At 40.0% G+C, this 18,612-nt stretch overlaps 1 protein-coding gene across 2 annotated transcripts in view; it reads left to right on the top strand.

The window, feature by feature from the left end:
* Positions 1 to 3,812: 3,812 nt before the first annotated feature.
* The window catches only part of Nfx1 (nuclear transcription factor, X-box binding 1), a 75,947-nt gene continuing 61,147 nt past the window's right edge, over positions 3,813 to 18,612 (top strand). For both annotated transcript variants that reach the window (XM_046457137.2, XM_058578085.1), the window contains exons 1-2: positions 3,813 to 3,963; positions 9,228 to 10,232. In XM_046457137.2, the coding sequence (XP_046313093.1) occupies positions 3,939 to 3,963; positions 9,228 to 10,232 (1,030 nt within the window). In that variant the 5' untranslated portion in view covers positions 3,813 to 3,938. The remainder of the gene's footprint in view (positions 3,964 to 9,227; positions 10,233 to 18,612) is intronic.

The following is an 18,612-nucleotide window of genomic DNA, read 5'->3' as shown; positions in this document are numbered from 1 at the left end:
TTTCTATTTCCTTATTAGTAAAATTGTGCTTAATTGAGATAATGGTCATAACTACTCTGTTAACTGCAGTGTGCTATATTCTCATATGAGGGATTATTAATAATTAAAAAAAAGTGGGGGCTTCATTCTTTTCTTACAGGGTGCCTGGAGTGCTATGGCAAGTCCAAATCCTGCCTGATTTTAGAGTCTTTAACAATCCTTCCTCACTCAACCTCTCACCAACAGCATTTCCCCTCTAGTATGACTGGGTACACAGTGCCATGTGTACCAATCTTTTACATGTCTGTAGATCAAACTAATAAACATTTATTGAACACTAGTTCTATAGAAATCTCTATGCCAGCACAAGTAATACTAAAACCAGTCAGTACCTCTCTTCAAAAGTTCACTGTTAGTTATAGGTAGGGACAAAACATTTATGTAACTCTCCTACTCCCACTGATCTCACACTCTTAAGAAGTCTCCACTGGGAGCAAACATTACAATATTCATTATTACTTTCTTGAGATCTTTCTTGGCTTCTCTGAGTTCTCCTCTGGACACTTATTCTCTTCAATGGACTTCTCTTTCTCAGCCCCTTAAATATTTCTTCCATTATAATTCCAATCTATACTTGTTAAGAATGTCGGGATGCCAAAGAAATCAGACATGTACCCAAAAATTAGTTAGCAAGGTAAATTTTACTTCTGCAGAAGGTGTGCTACCAAAATTTCTGACAAACAAGCACACGAGGCAAGAAGTCTGCCTAGGTTATTATCCCTAATGCAGCACTGCCTCTTGATCTGATAGGAGGTTGGAGTTATAATCTACATGATTGACTAATTTTTAATTGGGGAGGGGAAGGGGAAAGGCTATAGTTATGATTGGATCACCTACTATACTAGAGGCATTGTAATCTGAAGACAAAGGACAAAGGGAAATTTGATGGCAGGGCTCAAAATGGCTACATTTCAATCACATTTTAGATTACTGCCAACACATTTTTGTTACATATTAGGAAACTCAGACTTTAGGTTTAACTTTGACATAAAAGAATATCAATCTTAAATACTCTTTGAGAATTTTCACCTAGATTTCAACTATAACTGTCACTAACCTTGATTTCTTACTTTCGATTCTGGGCTTGTTCATTTAAATCCTCCACACTACCTAAAATCTAACAGCCAAATTAAGCTCATTGTCTTAGGGTTCACTCTTAGAAAACATTCCTCCTTTATTCCTTGTCATGCTTATGTTAGCCAAATCCCATTGTCTTAATCTGTTTTCTGCTATAACAAGATACCACAGACTGGATAAAATTATAAACAATAGAAGTTTGTTTTGACTCACAGTTCCAGAGGCTAGGAATTCCAAGATCCAGGGAGTGGATCTGGTGAGGGCCTTCTTGCTGCATCATAACATGGAGGAAAGCATTACATGGCAAGAGCATGAGAGAGAGAGAGAGTAAACAGAAGGGCAAACTACCAAACCACTCCCATCATAACAGACTTAATTCATTCATGAAGGCAAAGCTCTGGTGGCTTAATAAACCTTTAAAGGTCCCACGCTTAGTACTGTTAAAATGACAAACTAGATTTCTACCTGAATTTCAAGGGAAGACATTCAAATCATAGTACCCATATATTGGTTGATATTTGATTCTCCAGCTATACTACATTAGTCTTAAAGGGAGCAATCATTCTACCTAAAAATTTTCATTTTATTGGCTTTTGGTACCTGCCACCCTTTGGTACTAGGGATTGAACCCAGAGGGTCTCTGAGCCCCACTCCCAGCCCTTTTTAAAAAATTTTATTTTAAGAGCAGGTCTTGCTAAGCTGCTGAGGCTATCCTCCTTGCAATCCTCCTGCTTCAGCCTCCTCAGATGCTGGAATTGCAAGTAGGCACCACTGCACCTGGCTGTTACCTGTTAATCATTAGAAAGCAGAATTGAATGCAGATAGTCTCGGGTTTTAATTTGTCAGCCCTGAGTTTAGTAGAAGTGGGGCAGTAAACTGGAATGATATGTGAAAGTGTGGCACTTCTACTTCTATCACCCATATTTTTTAGTTTTCCTCTCCAGTCCTCATTAGTTTTTTTGTTCAAGACAGGGTTTCATTGAGTTGCCTAGGTTGGCCTCTACCTTGCTCCTGCCTCAGCCTTCTGTGTTGGGATTATAGGCATATACTACTATGCCTGCTGATATAGTAAATCCAGATATAGTATGGATACTTGGATTTTTAAAAGCTCCTCAGGTAGGTAGGCCTTAAAGTAGCCAAAGTTGAGGGGGGGAAAAAAAAAGTTAAAGTAGCACCCAATGCCCTAGGGTGCCTGACCAGTCTGAATCTATTTTTCATGGACAGTCTGAACTATTAACATCCATTTCTGCAGCTTAGAGATAGGCAATGATTGCCCTAAGGCAGAGGTGTTTCATCTGTGGAATTAGTTGGGAAGTATCCCCCCCCCCTTCTATTTTTTGAAAGAATTTGTGAAGGATTGATTGATGTTCACTCTTTGAACAAATGATAGAATTCACCAATGCTTAAGCCATCTGGGCTTGGGCTTATTCTTTTGGGGAAGTTTTTTGGTTTCTAATTCTCTCTCTAGTTATTCTTGGTCTATGCAGGTTTTCTATTTGTTCTTGAATCAGTTTTAGTAATTGTTCACTTCATCAAAGTAATTTGTTGGCATAAGATTTTTGTGGTATTTCCTTTTGATTCTTTAAGATTGGCAGTAATGCCCCCTCTTCCATCGCTATTTTTAGAAATTCAAATCTTTTTTTCCCCCCTTAGGTTAGCTAAAAGTTTTTCCATTTTGTCGTTTTTGTTCAGTGAACTGCATTGTTAATTTTTCTCCACTAATTTCTAGTTTAATATTTATTACTGTGCTCACTTTCATTTAGTTTGCTTTCTTTTTATAGTTTCTTAAGGTGGAAAGTTAGGGAACTGATTTGAGACACCGTGGCTATGCTTTTAATTTCTGGAAATGACAGGCAAAACAAAACTAAAATCTTATTTTAAAATTTTGCATTCCTCTACCATCAGTGAAGGCTTTTCATAATTATTGCCCACTTGTTTTCCCATTAATTACTTTTAGAACACTTTATCCAAGCTGATTGGTAAAACGCCACCACAGAACATCTTCACACATTCATTTAAAAACTTATCCTTTAAAAGTTATTAGTTAACTTTCTCCCTTGTTTGGTGTCCATCTCTATTTGTCGCTTGCCCGTTCAAGTTCTTTACTATTTTGAATATATGATTTGACTTTTCCTAACAGATTTGTAGGAATTCTTTATCAGTCCTTTACCATTTGTTTTTCATACTTTGCCTCTAGATTACTATTGGAGTATGTAAGTGATTTTTTTTCTCAGTATTGGGGATCTAACCCGGGGTCTAAGCAAGCATTCTTAACAGTGAGTTACTACATCCCCGGCCCTTAAAAAAAAAAAAAAAAAAACTGACACGGTCTCCCTAAATTGTCCGGGATGGCCTCGAATTTCCCATCCGGTCTTTAACTCTGGAGCAGCTGGAATTACAGGAGGGCGCCACAGGGCCTGATTAGGTGTTTTTTATTGTTGTTGTTTAACTCCAAGCTTAAACTATTCTGGAAAGGTGAGGTCTAAGCTGACTCCTGAAGACTCCTGGGTGGCGGGGCAAAAGGGCGTCATAGCTGGAAAACACAAAGCATCGCAAAAAGAAAAACAAGATTACGCAAGTCCCTGCCCTTCCTCCTACAATCTTTTGCCACCTCTCCTTGCCACCAGCTGCACGCCTCCTTCCGTCTGGCGCGTCGGTCTGACGTCACGAACTCGAGTCGTTCGATTCAGGCCGCGCAATCTCCGTGGCAGTGTACCTGGCGCGCTGATGCGAATCGTCGTGCGGCGCCGGAAGTCATGGGCACGTGACCGGGTGACAGCGCTCTCTTGGCTGCGGGCTCGCTTTAGGTGCTGCGGCACGGGATGGCGGAGGCGCCTCCTGTCTCAGGTACTGTCCTGTCCCGCGCGGGACTGGGCCCTTCTCAGTGAAGGGCAGTTTGGTCAATGACTAAGTGCTAGGGCTCCGGCAATTTATATCGCGAGAGTGGCTCTTGCTAGAGTTGGGAATAGTGGCTCGGAAGGGCCAAGCCGCGCTCGTCGCGCAAACGGAGACCTCCAGCATCTTCAACTGGGTGGTGAAGCCCGGCATCTGGGTTTCCGAGGAGATCGGGCTTGTTCTGGCGCCCAGTGAATCGATGCGGGTGTCCCGCTGTCCCACGGGGCTTATATCGGCCATCTAGAGTACATCTGGCTCACCTTTGAACGGCGGGCGTCGGCCAAGTTGCCGCCAGTGCCTGGCGGGCTCTCGGTTCCATCGGGTGTGCGCGCTGTGCTTGGGGTGTATGCACACCTCTTGGAGTGGCGGCGCGCGCGCCAGCCGAACACCAGTGGTGATCAAGTCTCAGTTTCCTTATCTGTCAGATTAAATAAGTTATTAACTGTAAAAGCTCTCGCACTGAACTGTGTCTGTTAGCTCACTTCCCTTCATGGAGTTGCCTCTGTAGACCGCCTTATTTGACTGTTAGTATAACGTCCATTTTCATTTCCTTCAGTGTGTACGGTAGATTCGTGGCTTCCAAACTTTGTGGACAGGGACCAAAAATAATTTTGTATCACAAGCTTATTTCAAGAACGTGAAAGTGAAGTAAATATTTCCAGGAGCAATGTTTTCCTTTACTATCAGTGATATACTCTCTTTTCTTCCGTGTGTGTGTGTGTGTGTGTGTGTGTGTGTGTTTAAACCCCGGGCCTCACGCATGATAGGCAAGCACTCTACCACTCAGCTACATGCCCAGCTCTTTTTAAAAATCTTAGGACAGGGTCTTGCTAAGTTACCCAGACCAGAGTCAAATTTTCTGTCCTCTTGCCTCAGCCTCCCCAAGTAGCTACAGTTACACTGTAGCATCTGGCTTGTGTATCACTTTTAAAAGTAGTTGTCACTACCCACTATATTGATTTAATAGGGTTTTTTGTTTTGATTTGTTGTTGTTTTGGTAGGTGTATTCCGTTATGCCTGGCTGCTACATGATTTGGTTTCTGATTTCATGACCCACTGTTTCTGAAAAACAAGGCAACAATTTCCAGCATTTGTTGGTTTGAATCTTAGCTCTAACACAGAACTAAGATTTAAGATCTTATTGGGGCACCAATAAGATTATGTATGTATTTGTGTACTAGATAGCAGATAAAATATTTATTACTGTGGCCTCAATTTTAAAAATTGGGAAAAAAAAAAAAAAACACTACATTGGTGTAAATAGTCCCGACTTGGGTATTAATTAATCTTGGGGAGAGAGGTTTTTTTTTTGTTTGTTTGTTTGTTTGTTTTTTGGTACCAGGGATTGAATCCAGGGGCACTTAACCCCTGAGCCACATCCCCTGCCCTTTTTATTTTTTATTTAGAGACAGGGTTTTACTAAGTTGCGGAGGCTGGTTTTGAGCTCATGATCCTCCTGCCTCAGTCTCTTGAGCCACTGGGACTACAGGTATGCATCACTGTGCCCAGTGAAAATCTTATTTTGTGTAAATGGTACTGAAGATTGAACCCAGGGGTGCTCTATGACTGAGCTACATCTCCAGCACTTTTTGTTTTTTATGTTGAGATAGGATCTTGCTAAAGTGCCAAGGATGGCCTCAAACTTGTGATCCTCCTGCCTCAGCCCCCCAAATAACTGGGATTACAGTCATGCACACCATGCCCAACAGGGATATGAAAAAGCTTTTTAGGTTGATATTTTTGCTATTTTCCCCAATTAGTCCTTCACCAGACCCTCTAAACTGGATCTGTTGGTCTTCCCATCCTCAGGCTCACTTATTTCTATATCTTTCAGTGTTTAAAGTGGAAAGGGTAAATAAAGGCTAGTTGTAAGACATAGTTGTTGGCCTCTGGTGTGGGCTCCAAGTTACCACCTCCACCTGATAAATGCATTTACTGAGTCCCATAGTTCAAAGACCTCTCTACTTTTGTGATTCTTTGTTTTTGTTTTAGTTCCCTATTCCATTTTCTTATTTTAGCATCATCTCTATTTTACAACCTCCCTCTCCATTTAAGGTCCTTAAATGGTAGCCTAATTCAGGAGGAATCTTTTTTTCATGGGTAGACTTTCCATGTCAGCTTTGTCCCTGGACTTTATAGTCTGCCAGTTGGCTTTGCCCTTATTCTGCTCTGATCACCTGTTGAACACCTACCATGATGCTGTGTTATCTTGGATCTTGATACCACTTACTTCTGTAAGAGCCATGTCTGGATGAGGAGACATCACAGTTATTGAGTAACTTTCACTTACTTAAATAGTGAAAGGAGTCTCTCTGATGTTTGCTATGGTCCAGTTTCCTGACTCATGTATCTCTTTTCCCTTCCTCGTGTCTCTTAAGTGTCTTTCTGAGGGCTTTGCCTTATACTTAATGTCTAATGGAATATAAACTGTATGAATAGGTGCAGTCCTGTCTGGATTGATTGATTCCTGCTCAAAAGTCTATTCTGGACAACTTCACTGACCTTATTTCTGCCCCTCTTTTCAGCCTTCCTTTTTTTTTTTTTTTTTTTTTTTAATATTTATTTCTTAGGTGTAGATGGACTCAACACAATGCCTTTATTTTTATGTGGTGCTGAGGATCGAACTCAGGTCCCGCCGGTGCTAGGCAAGCACTCTACGGCTGAGCCACAATCCCAGCCCCTCAGCCTTGCTTTTTTTAAGCAGGAAAACTGACATCTTGGTCCAGTTTACCAATCCTTATCTTTAATTTGTATCTTATGTCTCTAGAAAATCTCTACCACCTTCTGAATTTATCTAATCCTCATGCCATTTTGTGCAGCCTTACACTCCACCCCTAGAATTCTGCCTATGTGGAAGTGTTCAGTAGAAATCTGGGATTAAGTGAGAGGTTACTTTATGACTTTTATGAACTCATTTAGTTCTTCACTATGTTTCTCTGGTCTCTGGTGCCACACATCCTGAGCTAGAATCCTGAGTCTGCATTGGAATACCTCTGTGTCTTTAGGCAAGTTACTCTCTCTGTGCATTAGTTTTCTCATCTAGAATGTATAAAGATTAACTGAGTTAACACATGTAAAAGACTTAGAATAGTGCCCAGCACATATTAAGTACCTAACAAATGTTAGGCCATATTATTAAACCTGCACCGTATCCATCTGCACTTGACTGTATATGTTTCAGGTAGTCCATAGTCTGTATTCCTAACAGCAAGAATAAAGACCGTTGTAACTACTTTATACATGTCATTAACTTGCTTTACTCTTTTTTTCCACATTTTTTAATTGGTGCACCATAGTTGTACACAATGATGATATTTATTGTTACATCCATGCATACAATGTAACAATATAATTTGACCAACATTACTCCCTAGTACTTCCCTCCTCCCTTCCCTCTTCCCACCCTTGCTTTACTCTTTATAGGAACTCTTTTTGTTGTAGGGATTGTTTCCATCTGCATTACATAGAAGAAAACTTACATTAAAGCACAGTAGGTGATAGGGACTTAAATCCATGTCTTTCAGACTCTGTTGACTCGGAGCATATTTTATATGTTTCCAACTGGTTTTGTGTTGTTAGGCTAATCATTTCTTCTTTAGGGCTTTAGGGACTGAGTTTACTATCCTAAAATCATTCTAGAGCCAGGTATGATGGCACATACCTGTAATCCCAGCTCCTCAAGAGCCTGAAGCAGGAGGTTCACAAGTTTAAGGCCAGCCTCTGCACCTCTGCCCCACCCTGTCAAAGTAAAAATTTTAAAGGGGCTTGGGATGTAGCTTAGTGGTAAAGTATGCCTGGATCAGTCCCCAGTACCAAAAAGAAAGAGGAAAAAAAAATTGTTTTAGAGGAGCAAAGTGAGTGAGTTTAAGGGACATATGATCAACTCTTTTTTTTTTTTTTTTGGTGTGTGTGTGTGTGTGTGTTGCTGGGGATTGAATCCAGGGCCTTGTGCATGTAAGGCAGGCACTCTACCAACTGAGCTATATCCCCAGCCTCTGTATTTTTTTTAAAAAATTTTTTTAAAAATATTTATTTTTTAGTTGGACACAATATTTTATTTATTTATTTTTATATGGTGCTGAGGATCAAACTCAGAGCCTCGCACATGCTAGGCAAGCGCTCTACCACTGAGCCACAACCCCAGCCCTGTATGATCTATTTTGAGACTGGAACTCTAGAGCATATTATGGGTGTTGTTATGGAAAATCAAAAATATATTCCTGGGAAAAGAGATGGAAAGTAATGCTTACTATGCTAATATTTTCTGTGTGAAATCTTATTTAAAATATTTTTAAAATTATCTCAAATAATCCTTTAAAAAAACTCTTATCTTATAGATGTGGAAACTGAGGCTAGTGGTGTTCAAATGATATCTCTAACCTCATAACATAAATTGGAGAGTGTTTAAACCTGTTTCAGCTGACTTCAAAGTTTGTTTACTTAGTATTGCACAATGCTACTTTAGAGTTTGGAAAGACGCTGGTGACTGATGGCTCATTCCTGTACTGTTAACTGACCTTTAATATTTTGATAAAATAAATGCATGTGTACATCATGCCTGATGGCCCAGATGAGCATTTTTACTCAGCAGCTCTTAGCTGTTATGGCTCTATAACCAGTGGATAAGGGATAATGTATCCTCTACAAGAACCTTGATGCCTGGGGCTATAGCTCAGTTGGTAGAGTGCTCGCCTTTCATGTACAAGGTCCTACATTTGATCCCCAGCACCAAAAAAAAAAAAAAAAGCTTTGAACCTATCACATCAGCTTCACAGGTCTAAGAGTTTGGTTTTTTTTTTTTTTTTTTTTTAAGAGAGAGAGAATTTTTTTAATTTTTTTTTTTAGTTATCGGCGGATACAACATCTTTGTTGGTATGTGGTGCTGAGGATCGAACCCGGGCCGCACGCATGCCAGATGAGCGCACTACGACTTGAGCCACATCTCCAGCCTGTTTTTTTGTTTTTCTTTTTAATATTTTTATTAGTGGTTGATGGATCTTTAATTAATCTATTTATTTATTTATTTGTATGTGGCGCTGAGGATCGAACCCAGTGCCTCACACGTGCTACACAAGCACTCTACCACTGAGCCACAACCCTAGCCCTAAGGGTTTATTTTGTACAATGGCCTTAGGAAAATTATTTTTAGATATGGTTTGGTCTTATAGGGTAACACATTCATTTCCTTACTGGCATGTCTATTTCTTATGTCCTAGGTACTTTTAAATTGAATACAGAAGCCACTGAATTCATTCCTCAGGAGAGAAAAAATTCTGGTCTAAATTGTGGGACTCAAAGAAGATCAGACTCCAATAGGATTGGCAGAAGAAATTATAGTTCGTCACCTCCCTGTCACATTTCTAGGCAGATTCCTTATGATGACATCACTGTTGTTCATCAGCACAGTTATCCTTCAGGAAGTAAACCGAAGAGTCAACAGACTTTTTTCCAGTCTTCTACTTCTAATAAGTCACTCAAGAACCATAACCTTCAGAGTCAGCCTTGGCAAAAATTAAAGCATGAAAAACATCACATCAGAGTCAAGAAAATACAAGGGCTCAGTTACCAGAGCTCAGATACAATTAGCTTAGAAAGTGTGGCCAGGCCAGAGAGTGGGACAAACCTCAGTGAGTATAGCCCTTCTGAGAGTGAGAAGGAAATTGTTGGTGCAGATCCCAGGGGAGCAAAACCGAAAAAGTCAGCTCAATTTGTATACAGTTATGGTAGAGGATCAAAAGTCAAGGGGAAACTAAAGTGTGAATGGGGTAACAAAATGACTCCAAAACCTGAGGATGCTGGACTTGAAAATACCAAATCTGTGGGGGTTTGCCACCCTGACTTCTCAGATGCATCCTGTAAAAAAGGAGCACTGGATGGGTATGGAGCCAGACGAAATGAGCAAAGAAGATACCCACAGAAAAGGCCTCCGTGGGAAGTGGAAGGGGCCAGGCCACGACCAGGCCGGAATCCACCAAAACAAGAGAGCCAACGACATACAAATGCAGGGCCTAGAATCAACCTGGCTCCCATTCCAAAGGACAGTCTCAATGAAAGACCAACAAAATCAGCCTGTGACAGTGGGAATTTGGCAGTTGTCAACAAGTCTTCCAGAAGGGTTGACCAAGAGAAAAGTACTATAAGGAGACAGGATCCTCAAGTGATATCTTCTTTCTCACGAGGCAAACAGAACCATGTGTTAAAGAATGTGGAAACCCATACAGGTAAATCCACCTAGATGTGTGGAAATATATTTTTAATATTTTTTTAAGAAGATTTTTTTTGAGAGATTTTTTTTTTTTTTTTTAATATTTATTTTTCAGTTTTCGGCAGACACAACATCTTTGTATGTGGTGTTGAGGATCGAACCCGGGCCGCATGCACGCCAGGCGAGCGTGCTACTGCTTGAGCCACATCCCTAGCCCTATTTTTTAATATTTTTTTAACAAGTAATATATTCACGTAATTTAGAAAACAAAGTACAAAAAGGTACACAGTGAAAAGTATCTTAATTCATCATGTGCCTGGGTTCTGTTGCTCTTCTTCCCCACTGGTAAGCACTTAACATGGTTTTATGTATATTACAAACAAATAGAAATAAGGACTTTTTCATATAAGGAGCTTTGTAAGGGTTCTTAAAGCTGCAGATATAGATGGTGAAGATGTCTAGCTATAAGATTTTATTTTATTTTTTTTCCTGCAGTACTGGGAATTGAACCCAGGGCCTGGTGCATGCTAGGCAAGCACTGTACCTTTGAACTACATACCCAGCCCTGAAGACTTTTTGAGTTGTGAAAGCAGAAGTAGGGGATAGTAACATCCACACTCTCTCTGCAGGTTCCAGCCTGTGTCACCTAATCTGCTTCATCTTGTCTGCTCAGTTGTGATGGTTCCTATCTCACCATCTCTTAATTTCTCTCTTTCATTTCATCTCTTGCACCACCATCAGAGAGCATTTTTTTGGCAACATATTGAACTGCCTTTTCCCTGCTCGAATTTTCCATTTATTAGTTCTCATTACATACAGATTCTGGCTACTGCCTTACTCAGGCCTGTCTTCTACTACCTCAGTGTCCACCATTTCAATTTCCTGGATTCAGTACTGTTGTATCTTTCCATGCTGTTGCATGAAGCTCCTTCTGCCTAGAATTTCTACTACTCAGCTTACTGGTGATTTATTTATTTATTTGTACTGAGGATTAAAGCCATGGGTACTTAACCGCTGAGTCACTTCCCCAGTCCTTTTTTTAATTTTAAGACAAGATCTTGCAAATTGCTGAGGCTGGCCTCAAACTTGTGATCCTCCTGTGCTACTATACCCAACCTTACTGGTAAATTTTTTTTTTTTTTTTTTGTACTGGGGATTGAACTCAAGGGCACTCAACCACTGACCTCCCTGTTGCTGAGGTTGGCTTTGAACTCCCAATCCTCCTGTCTCTGCCTCCCTAGCTGCTGGAATTACAAGCGTGTGCCACCACACCCAATGTGAATTCTTATTCATGTTTCCAAAGCTTAGTTTAGTTATATTTTCAGGGAACATTTTCTCATCCCTATAGATAGCATTAATTTTTTTCAGACCTTATATGTATATCTTTCATATATATATATATGTATATGTGTGTGTGTGTGTGTGTGTGTATGTATATATATGTATATATGTAAGTATGTATGTATATATGCTTCTATTTCAGAATTTACCACTGGAAATCATAATTTGTTTATGTGTCAGTGCCTTTACTAGTCTGTAAACCCATTAAAAACAAATATTGGCCAGGCACATTGGTGCACACCTGTAATCCCAGTGACTCAGGAGGCTGCAGCAGGAGAATCACAAGTTTGAGACCAGCCTCTGTGACTTAGTGAGACTCTCTCTCAAAATAAAAAGGGATTGGGACATAGTAGTAAAGTGCCCCAGGTTCAATCCTCAGTATTGCCAAAAGAGAAAAACAGTTACTGTGTCTTTTTTTTCAGCGTTTTGGAATTCTGTCTTAACAGCTCATGGAACATAATAGCTACAAAGCTATGTAGTTCATCCTTAAATTGAACTGAAAACTTTTTTTCCTATGAATGCTGTCTGTATTTTGGTTCAAGTTCTATCCTTTATAACAGCACAGCAATCAGTATTTCTCCTCATGGTTTCCCTCCCCCTTGTTTCACAGTTGGAGACCTTTCCTTTTTCCCTGAGTGTACATCTCATCAAGGCTAAATAGTTTTATCCCATTATTATTGTGAACTTTTACCATCTTGGTCTTTTTTCAGTTTTAATGTGAGATATAGCCTAACCCATGAAGCTGCCACCTTCCTGGAGTCTGTTTTTATACTAGCCTTTATTCCTTCTAGTTGCTTGCTTCACCAGGTAGTCCTTGGGACTCAACTTTTATGTGAAGCAAAGCAGTGTTATGCCAGAGTTGTTTTATATTGTTGTTGTTTGTTTGTTTGTTTGTTTATGATAGTGTAGATTGAACCCAGAGCCTCACACATGCTAGGCCAGTGCTCTACAAGCCCTTTTTTCATTTTATTTGAGAAAGAATATTGCTAAGTTCCCGGGGCTGGCCTGGATTTGCGATCCTTTTGCCTTAGTCTCCTGAGTAGCTGGAATTATAGGTGTATGCTACTGGGATCAGGGCAATGCTGGGGATTACACCTGAGCACCTTGCACAGTCTAGGCAAGTGCTCTACCACTGAACTGCACTCCTACTAGTCTCTCAGGGTTGTTTTGAATCCTTAAGGCTGGTTAATGGGTCACTTATTGCTTTATAATGAATTATCATAAACAGTGGGTTAATATAACACAAATTTAATATGTGACAGTTGCTGTGAAGTAGGAGACTGGGTATGGGTTAGCTGGATTCTCTATTCAGGGCGTCCCAGGCTGAAATTTGGCCAGAGATGTGACCTTTGAGGATCAGGACCCTCTTTCATTCTCACTGCTGGTGATTCAGTTTCTTAAAGGTCCAAACTGAAGTCCTTTTTTTTTTTTTTTTTTTTTTTTTGGCTGGGTATTGACAAGGGATTCACTCTCAGCTCTTAGAAGCCAGTCCTAATTTTCTATTATGTGGCCTTATTTATAACATTGTAGTTAGCTTCTTTGAGGCATACAGAAAAATATATTCTATAAGTTTCAAATCATTCTGACTTCTGTCTCCTTTGTTGTTGTTAATTTGTTTTGTTTTTGGTAGTACTGGGGATTGAACCCAGGGCCTCATGCATTCTAGGCAAGTGTTATACCACTGAGCTACATCCCCGGCCCTTTTAATTTTAAGACAAGGTCTTGCCAAGTTGCCCAGGCTACTTTGAACTTAAATACTCTTGTCTTGCTCAGCCTCTATAGAGTAGCTGGGATTATGAACAAGCACCACTGCACCCAGGTGTCCACTTTTTTATTATTTTTTGGTACCAGGAATTAAACCCAGAGGTGCTTAGCCACTCAGCCACATCCTGGTTTTATTTTTTATTTTAAGACAGGGTCTTGCTGAGTTGTTGAGGCTGGCTTTAAACTTGTGATCCTCCTGCTTCAGCCTCCCAAGACGCTGGGATCATGGGCATGTGCTACCATATCCAGTACTCTCCACTCCTTTAAAAGGATTCACCTGACTAGGTCAGGCATAACCCTTCTCAAAGGGAGGTACCTTTTCAGGGTGTACACATCAAGGAGGTGGAAGTCTGGGAGCCCATCTTAGACTCCTGCTCAGTAAATCTCTCAAGGCCTTACATTCTCACAGTATTTGTTACTTCATTCATATTATTGTGTAAATACAGTCATCTCTTGGTATCCACAGATGATTGGTTCCAGGACCCCTTCCAGATACTGAAATCCATAGATACTGAAGTCCCTTATATAAAATGATGTCGCATTTTCATATGACCTAAGCATGTTCTCCCATATATTTTAAATTATTTTTAGGTTATTTATAATCCCAAACAAAATGTAAATGCTGTTTACATAGTTGTTATACTGTATTTATGGAATAATAACTAGTAAAAAAAAAGCTGTACATGTTCAGTACAGAACAGGTATTTTTAAAGAATTTAACCTTTTATTTATTTTATTTATTTGTTTTTATGTGATGCTGAGGATCGAACCCATTGTCTCATCTGTGCTAGGCAAGCACTCTATCACTGAGCTACAACCCCAGCCCATTCCAGAGCAGTTTTTAAGGGAAAAGAAAAAAAAAAAGATCAGTCTGTGGTTGTTTGAATCAGCAGATGTGCAACCCACGAATATGGAGGCCTGAGTTCCTATATACCATTCACTGTGCTAGATGCATTAAATACTGAGAATGTTTACATTGTAGTAGGGAAGACAGGCAGAATATTTAATATATCAGGTGGTGATAAAGTTTAAAAAGAAATACAAAGCAGGTTGAAGACAAAAGTGGCCGGGATGCTATTTTTTTTTTTTAATATTTATTTTTTAATTGTAGTTGGACACAATACCTTTATTTCACTTATTATTTTTATGTGGTGCTGAGGATTGAACCCCAGGTCTTGCATGTGTGAGGTGAGGGCTCTACCGATGAGCCACAACCCCAGCCCAGGATGATATGCTTTTTTTTTTTTGGTGATGCTGGTGGTTGAACCAGGAACATCTTAGGCAAGTGCTTTACCACAGAACTATATCTCCAGCCCATGAGGAAACATTTGTACAGAGACCAAAACAAAGTACAGAATCTTCTCTGTGGCCCTTTGAGGAAGAGCAAATTTAGATGGAGGGAGGGGCATTATGGTCAATAAATGCTGGTAGGAGAAACAGTCAGAGAATTAATAGGGGCTGGATCGTGTGAGGCCCTTAGTTTTGATTCTGAGTAAGTAGATGAGAATCTGCTAGGAGGTTTTGGGAGGATGGTATGCTCTTTCTAAAATAATGATCACTGGGCTGGGGTTGTGGTTCAGTGGTAGAGCACTTGCCTAGCATAAGCGCGGCCCTGGGTTCGATCCTCAGCACCACATAAAAATAAATAAATAAAATAAAGGCATTGTGTTCAATTACAAATAAAAAATAAATATTAAAAAATAAAATAAGGGGCTGGGGATGTGGCTCAAGCGGTATCGCACTTGCCTGGCATGCATGCGGCCCGAGTTCAATCCTCAGCACCACATACAAACAAAGATGTTGTGTCCGCCGAAAAATAAAAAATAAAATAATGATCACTTAGTCTGCTATATGGAGAAAAGACTAAGAAAACAACAGGGCAGATTAGTATAATATGATAGTAATTCTGATGGGAGAAGACAGAAACTTGGACCGTGAATACTAGTGGTAGAAAGGGTGATCTATAAGACTTTGTGGATGTATTTGGAAGGAGGAGCTGATATCTTACGCGTACAGATTGGATGATAGAAGAGAATGAAAGGAGTGCAGGATGAAGTTAAGGATTTTGTGCCTGAGCAGTTTAAAAGAGTGGAGCTGCCATTTACTGAATGTAAAACCTGGGAAAGGATTAGGGACTTATTTATTTATATTCTGATATTTATATTATATTGTTATTTACATTATTTTTTTGTGGTGCTGGGAATAAAACTCAGAGCCTTGGGCATACTAGGCAAGAATTCTACCCCGACAGAATATTCCACCCAAATAAGGTAAGGGAGAGGGTTTCGAAAGGTGGAGTCTTGCTGTCAGCAGATTGATTGACATCTCAGCAAGTCACACCCATCTCAGGTGCTGTGTGTGATCGCTGACAGAGTGAGAGGAAAGGCACTTATGTGTCACTCAGCACGCAACACTAGATGGCTCTTGACAAGTACTACTTCTGTTTTATCTATATCACCTTCTGTGTCTCCTTATCTCCTTTTTTTTTTTTTTTGGTACTGGGAAATTAACTCGGGGGCACTCGACCACTGAGCCACATCCCCAGCCCTATTTTGTATTTTATTAGAGACAGCATCTCACTAAGTTGCTTAGCACCTCACTAAATTGCTGAGTTTGGCTTGAACTCACTCTCCTCCTGCCTCCACCTCCCGAGCCACTGGGATTACAGACCTGCATACCGTACCAGCACTCCTTTGTCATCTCTCATTCTCCAAATCTCCCATCCCCAGCCCTTCCTATTGATGCATCTTGCTCCATTTTTCTACTGCAGTGGTTCTGAAAGTATGGTCCCAGACCAGCAGCTGTCAGCAAGACCCAAGAACCTGTTAAAAATGCAGGTTCTTGGGCCTCATGCCAGACTTATCAAACAAAAATCCTGGGAGCAGGATCTGTAATTTTATTTTTTAACAAACTTCCATGTAATTCTAATTGCATGCTCAAGTTTGAGAATGATCTGCCATAAAACCTGCTGTTATTCTGTGTGACTTTAGCATCTAACAATCATATGGATTATGCCATCCTGAAGTTCTTTCATCTTCTCAACTACAGTCACCTTTAACTTCATCCTACCTCCATACCCACTCTCAGGGAAATAACACTGAGAATCCTGTCACTGAAAGTCTTATGTCAACTTTTTTTTTTTTTTTTAATTTTTTTATTGTTGGTTGTTCAAAACATTACATAGTTCTTGATATATCATATTTCACACTTTGATTCAAGTGGGTTATGAACTCCCATTTTTACCCCGTATACAAATTGCAGAATCACATCAGTTACACATCCATTGATTTACATATTGCCATACTAGTATCTGTTGTTATGTCAACTTTTTGACTGTAACCGTTTGTCCTGGTTCTCTCAGCCTCTTTCTTGCACCCACACTACCAGTTTTGTCTACTTCTTGCCTTTCTTCATTCTCTTTTCAGGATGAGTCTTATCACAGATCATGTGAAGCATGATCTTTTGCCAAGCCATTTGGCAGAATCTCATTCCCAGAAAATCTGCTTTATTCTACATCAGCACCTGGGAAATAAAATGCTGTTCCAGAAAAGTCACAAAACCAAAATTGGTGCTGCTGCAGGTTTATTCATCTTTTTAGAGAAGCCTACCTGCGTTAGCTTTCCATTGCTGTGATAAATACCTGAAATAAACAGTTTAAAAGAGGAAAAAAATTAATTTGTCTCATTATTTCAGAGGTTCAAATCATGGTCAGTTGGGTCTATCCTGGGGCCTTCAGTGAGACACAACATTATGGCAGGGAGCTTGTGGTAGAGCAGAGCTGCCCATGGCCCCCAAGAAGCAGAGAAAGAGAGGCTGGAGTCCTGATAACCCCTTCAGGACACACCCATATTGACTTGACTTCCTCCAATGAGGCCCCAGATCCTTAAGTTTCTACTACCTCCCTATAGCACCATTAACTGGAGACTAAACTAAATCTTCAATACATAAACCATTAGGGAACTTTAAAAATGCAAACTGTGACACTTCCTAATCATCTTATTTAAAATTATAATCCTTCCCCACTGTCAGGATTCCCTGTCCTTTCTTATTTTCTTTTTCTCCATATCACCTTTCTCTATCTTATGGTGTTACATATTTTCATTATTTATTTGTTTATGGTTTACTTTCTCCCATGAGATTATAAGTTTCATAAAGATAAGGATTCCTCTCCCTAAATCTCAAGTGAACCTTCTTGCTTCCTACTTTACTGATGAAGAGGAAACCATCAGATAGGCCATATTTATCTCACCATTTTGTTCCTTTTATGCACACTTCGTTTACCTGTCCTTCAATTTCATTCTGAGATTTCCTTTGTTTTCCTTTCACCAACCTTTTCACATGTACTCTTTCAGCTTCTAAGTCTGAAGCTCTTGCCAAGTCTTTTCTACCCTCCAAAAGGAAAATTTCCTTTGCTGAATGACTTCTTAGTAAGATTTCTTTCTTTTCATTCCGGGCTAATCAAGAGTTGTCTGCTGGGCTGGGGATGTGGCTCAAGCGGTAGCGCGCTCGCCTGGCATGCGTGCGGCCCGGTTTCGATCCTCAGCACCACATACAAACAAATGTTGTGTCTGCCGAAAACTAAAAAAAAAATAAATATTAAAATTCTCTCTCTGGGGCTGGGGATGTGGCTCAAGCGGTAGCGCGCTCGCCTGGCATGCGTGCGGCCCGGGTTCGATCCTCAGCACCACATACAAACAAAGATGTTGTGTCTGCCGAGAACTAAAAAATAAACATTTAAAAAAATTAAAAAAAAAAAAAAATTCTCTCTCTCTCTCTCTTTAAAAATAAAAAAAAGAGTTGTCTGTTGTTTTCTCTATTTTGATTCACTTCTTTGTATCATCATCATCATCATTTGATTCAGCTGAACAATGATAAGGTCAGGAATGGTTTTCTATTTGCCACACCCATTAGATGGATGTATATCAGTCCTTACTATTCTGGATTTCCCTTTGAGTATGATGTAAAGAGGGAATTGAACCCAGGGCCTTGTGCATGCAAGGCGAGCACTCTACCAACTGAGTTATATCCCCAGCCCACAAGAGGGAGTCTTTTTTGAAGTGAGACTTTCTTGACACCACATACTTCTGGTCTTTCTTATTTTCTTTGACTATTTTGCTTGAGTCTTTCAAATTTCTCTTCCTCCTCTCTTTCCTAACTATTGGGTGTTTCCTGGGGTTTTATCTCAACCCTTTGTTCTCGTTGATAAGGTCTCATTAGGTTATTTTATCCAAGGACCACTGCCTCCATTCTGCACTGACTTCTTCTATGTTCAGACCCTAAAGCTTTAGATT

This window comes from Marmota monax, unplaced genomic scaffold (genome assembly GCF_021218885.2).
Source record: "Marmota monax isolate L192 unplaced genomic scaffold, Marmota_monax_Labrador192_F-V1.1 WCK01_AAM20220418_F8-fsc00069, whole genome shotgun sequence".
Lineage (NCBI taxonomy): Eukaryota > Metazoa > Chordata > Mammalia > Rodentia > Sciuridae > Marmota > Marmota monax.
Note: the sequence above shows the minus strand (reverse complement) of the source record. Positions and strands in the feature narration are given on the sequence as shown.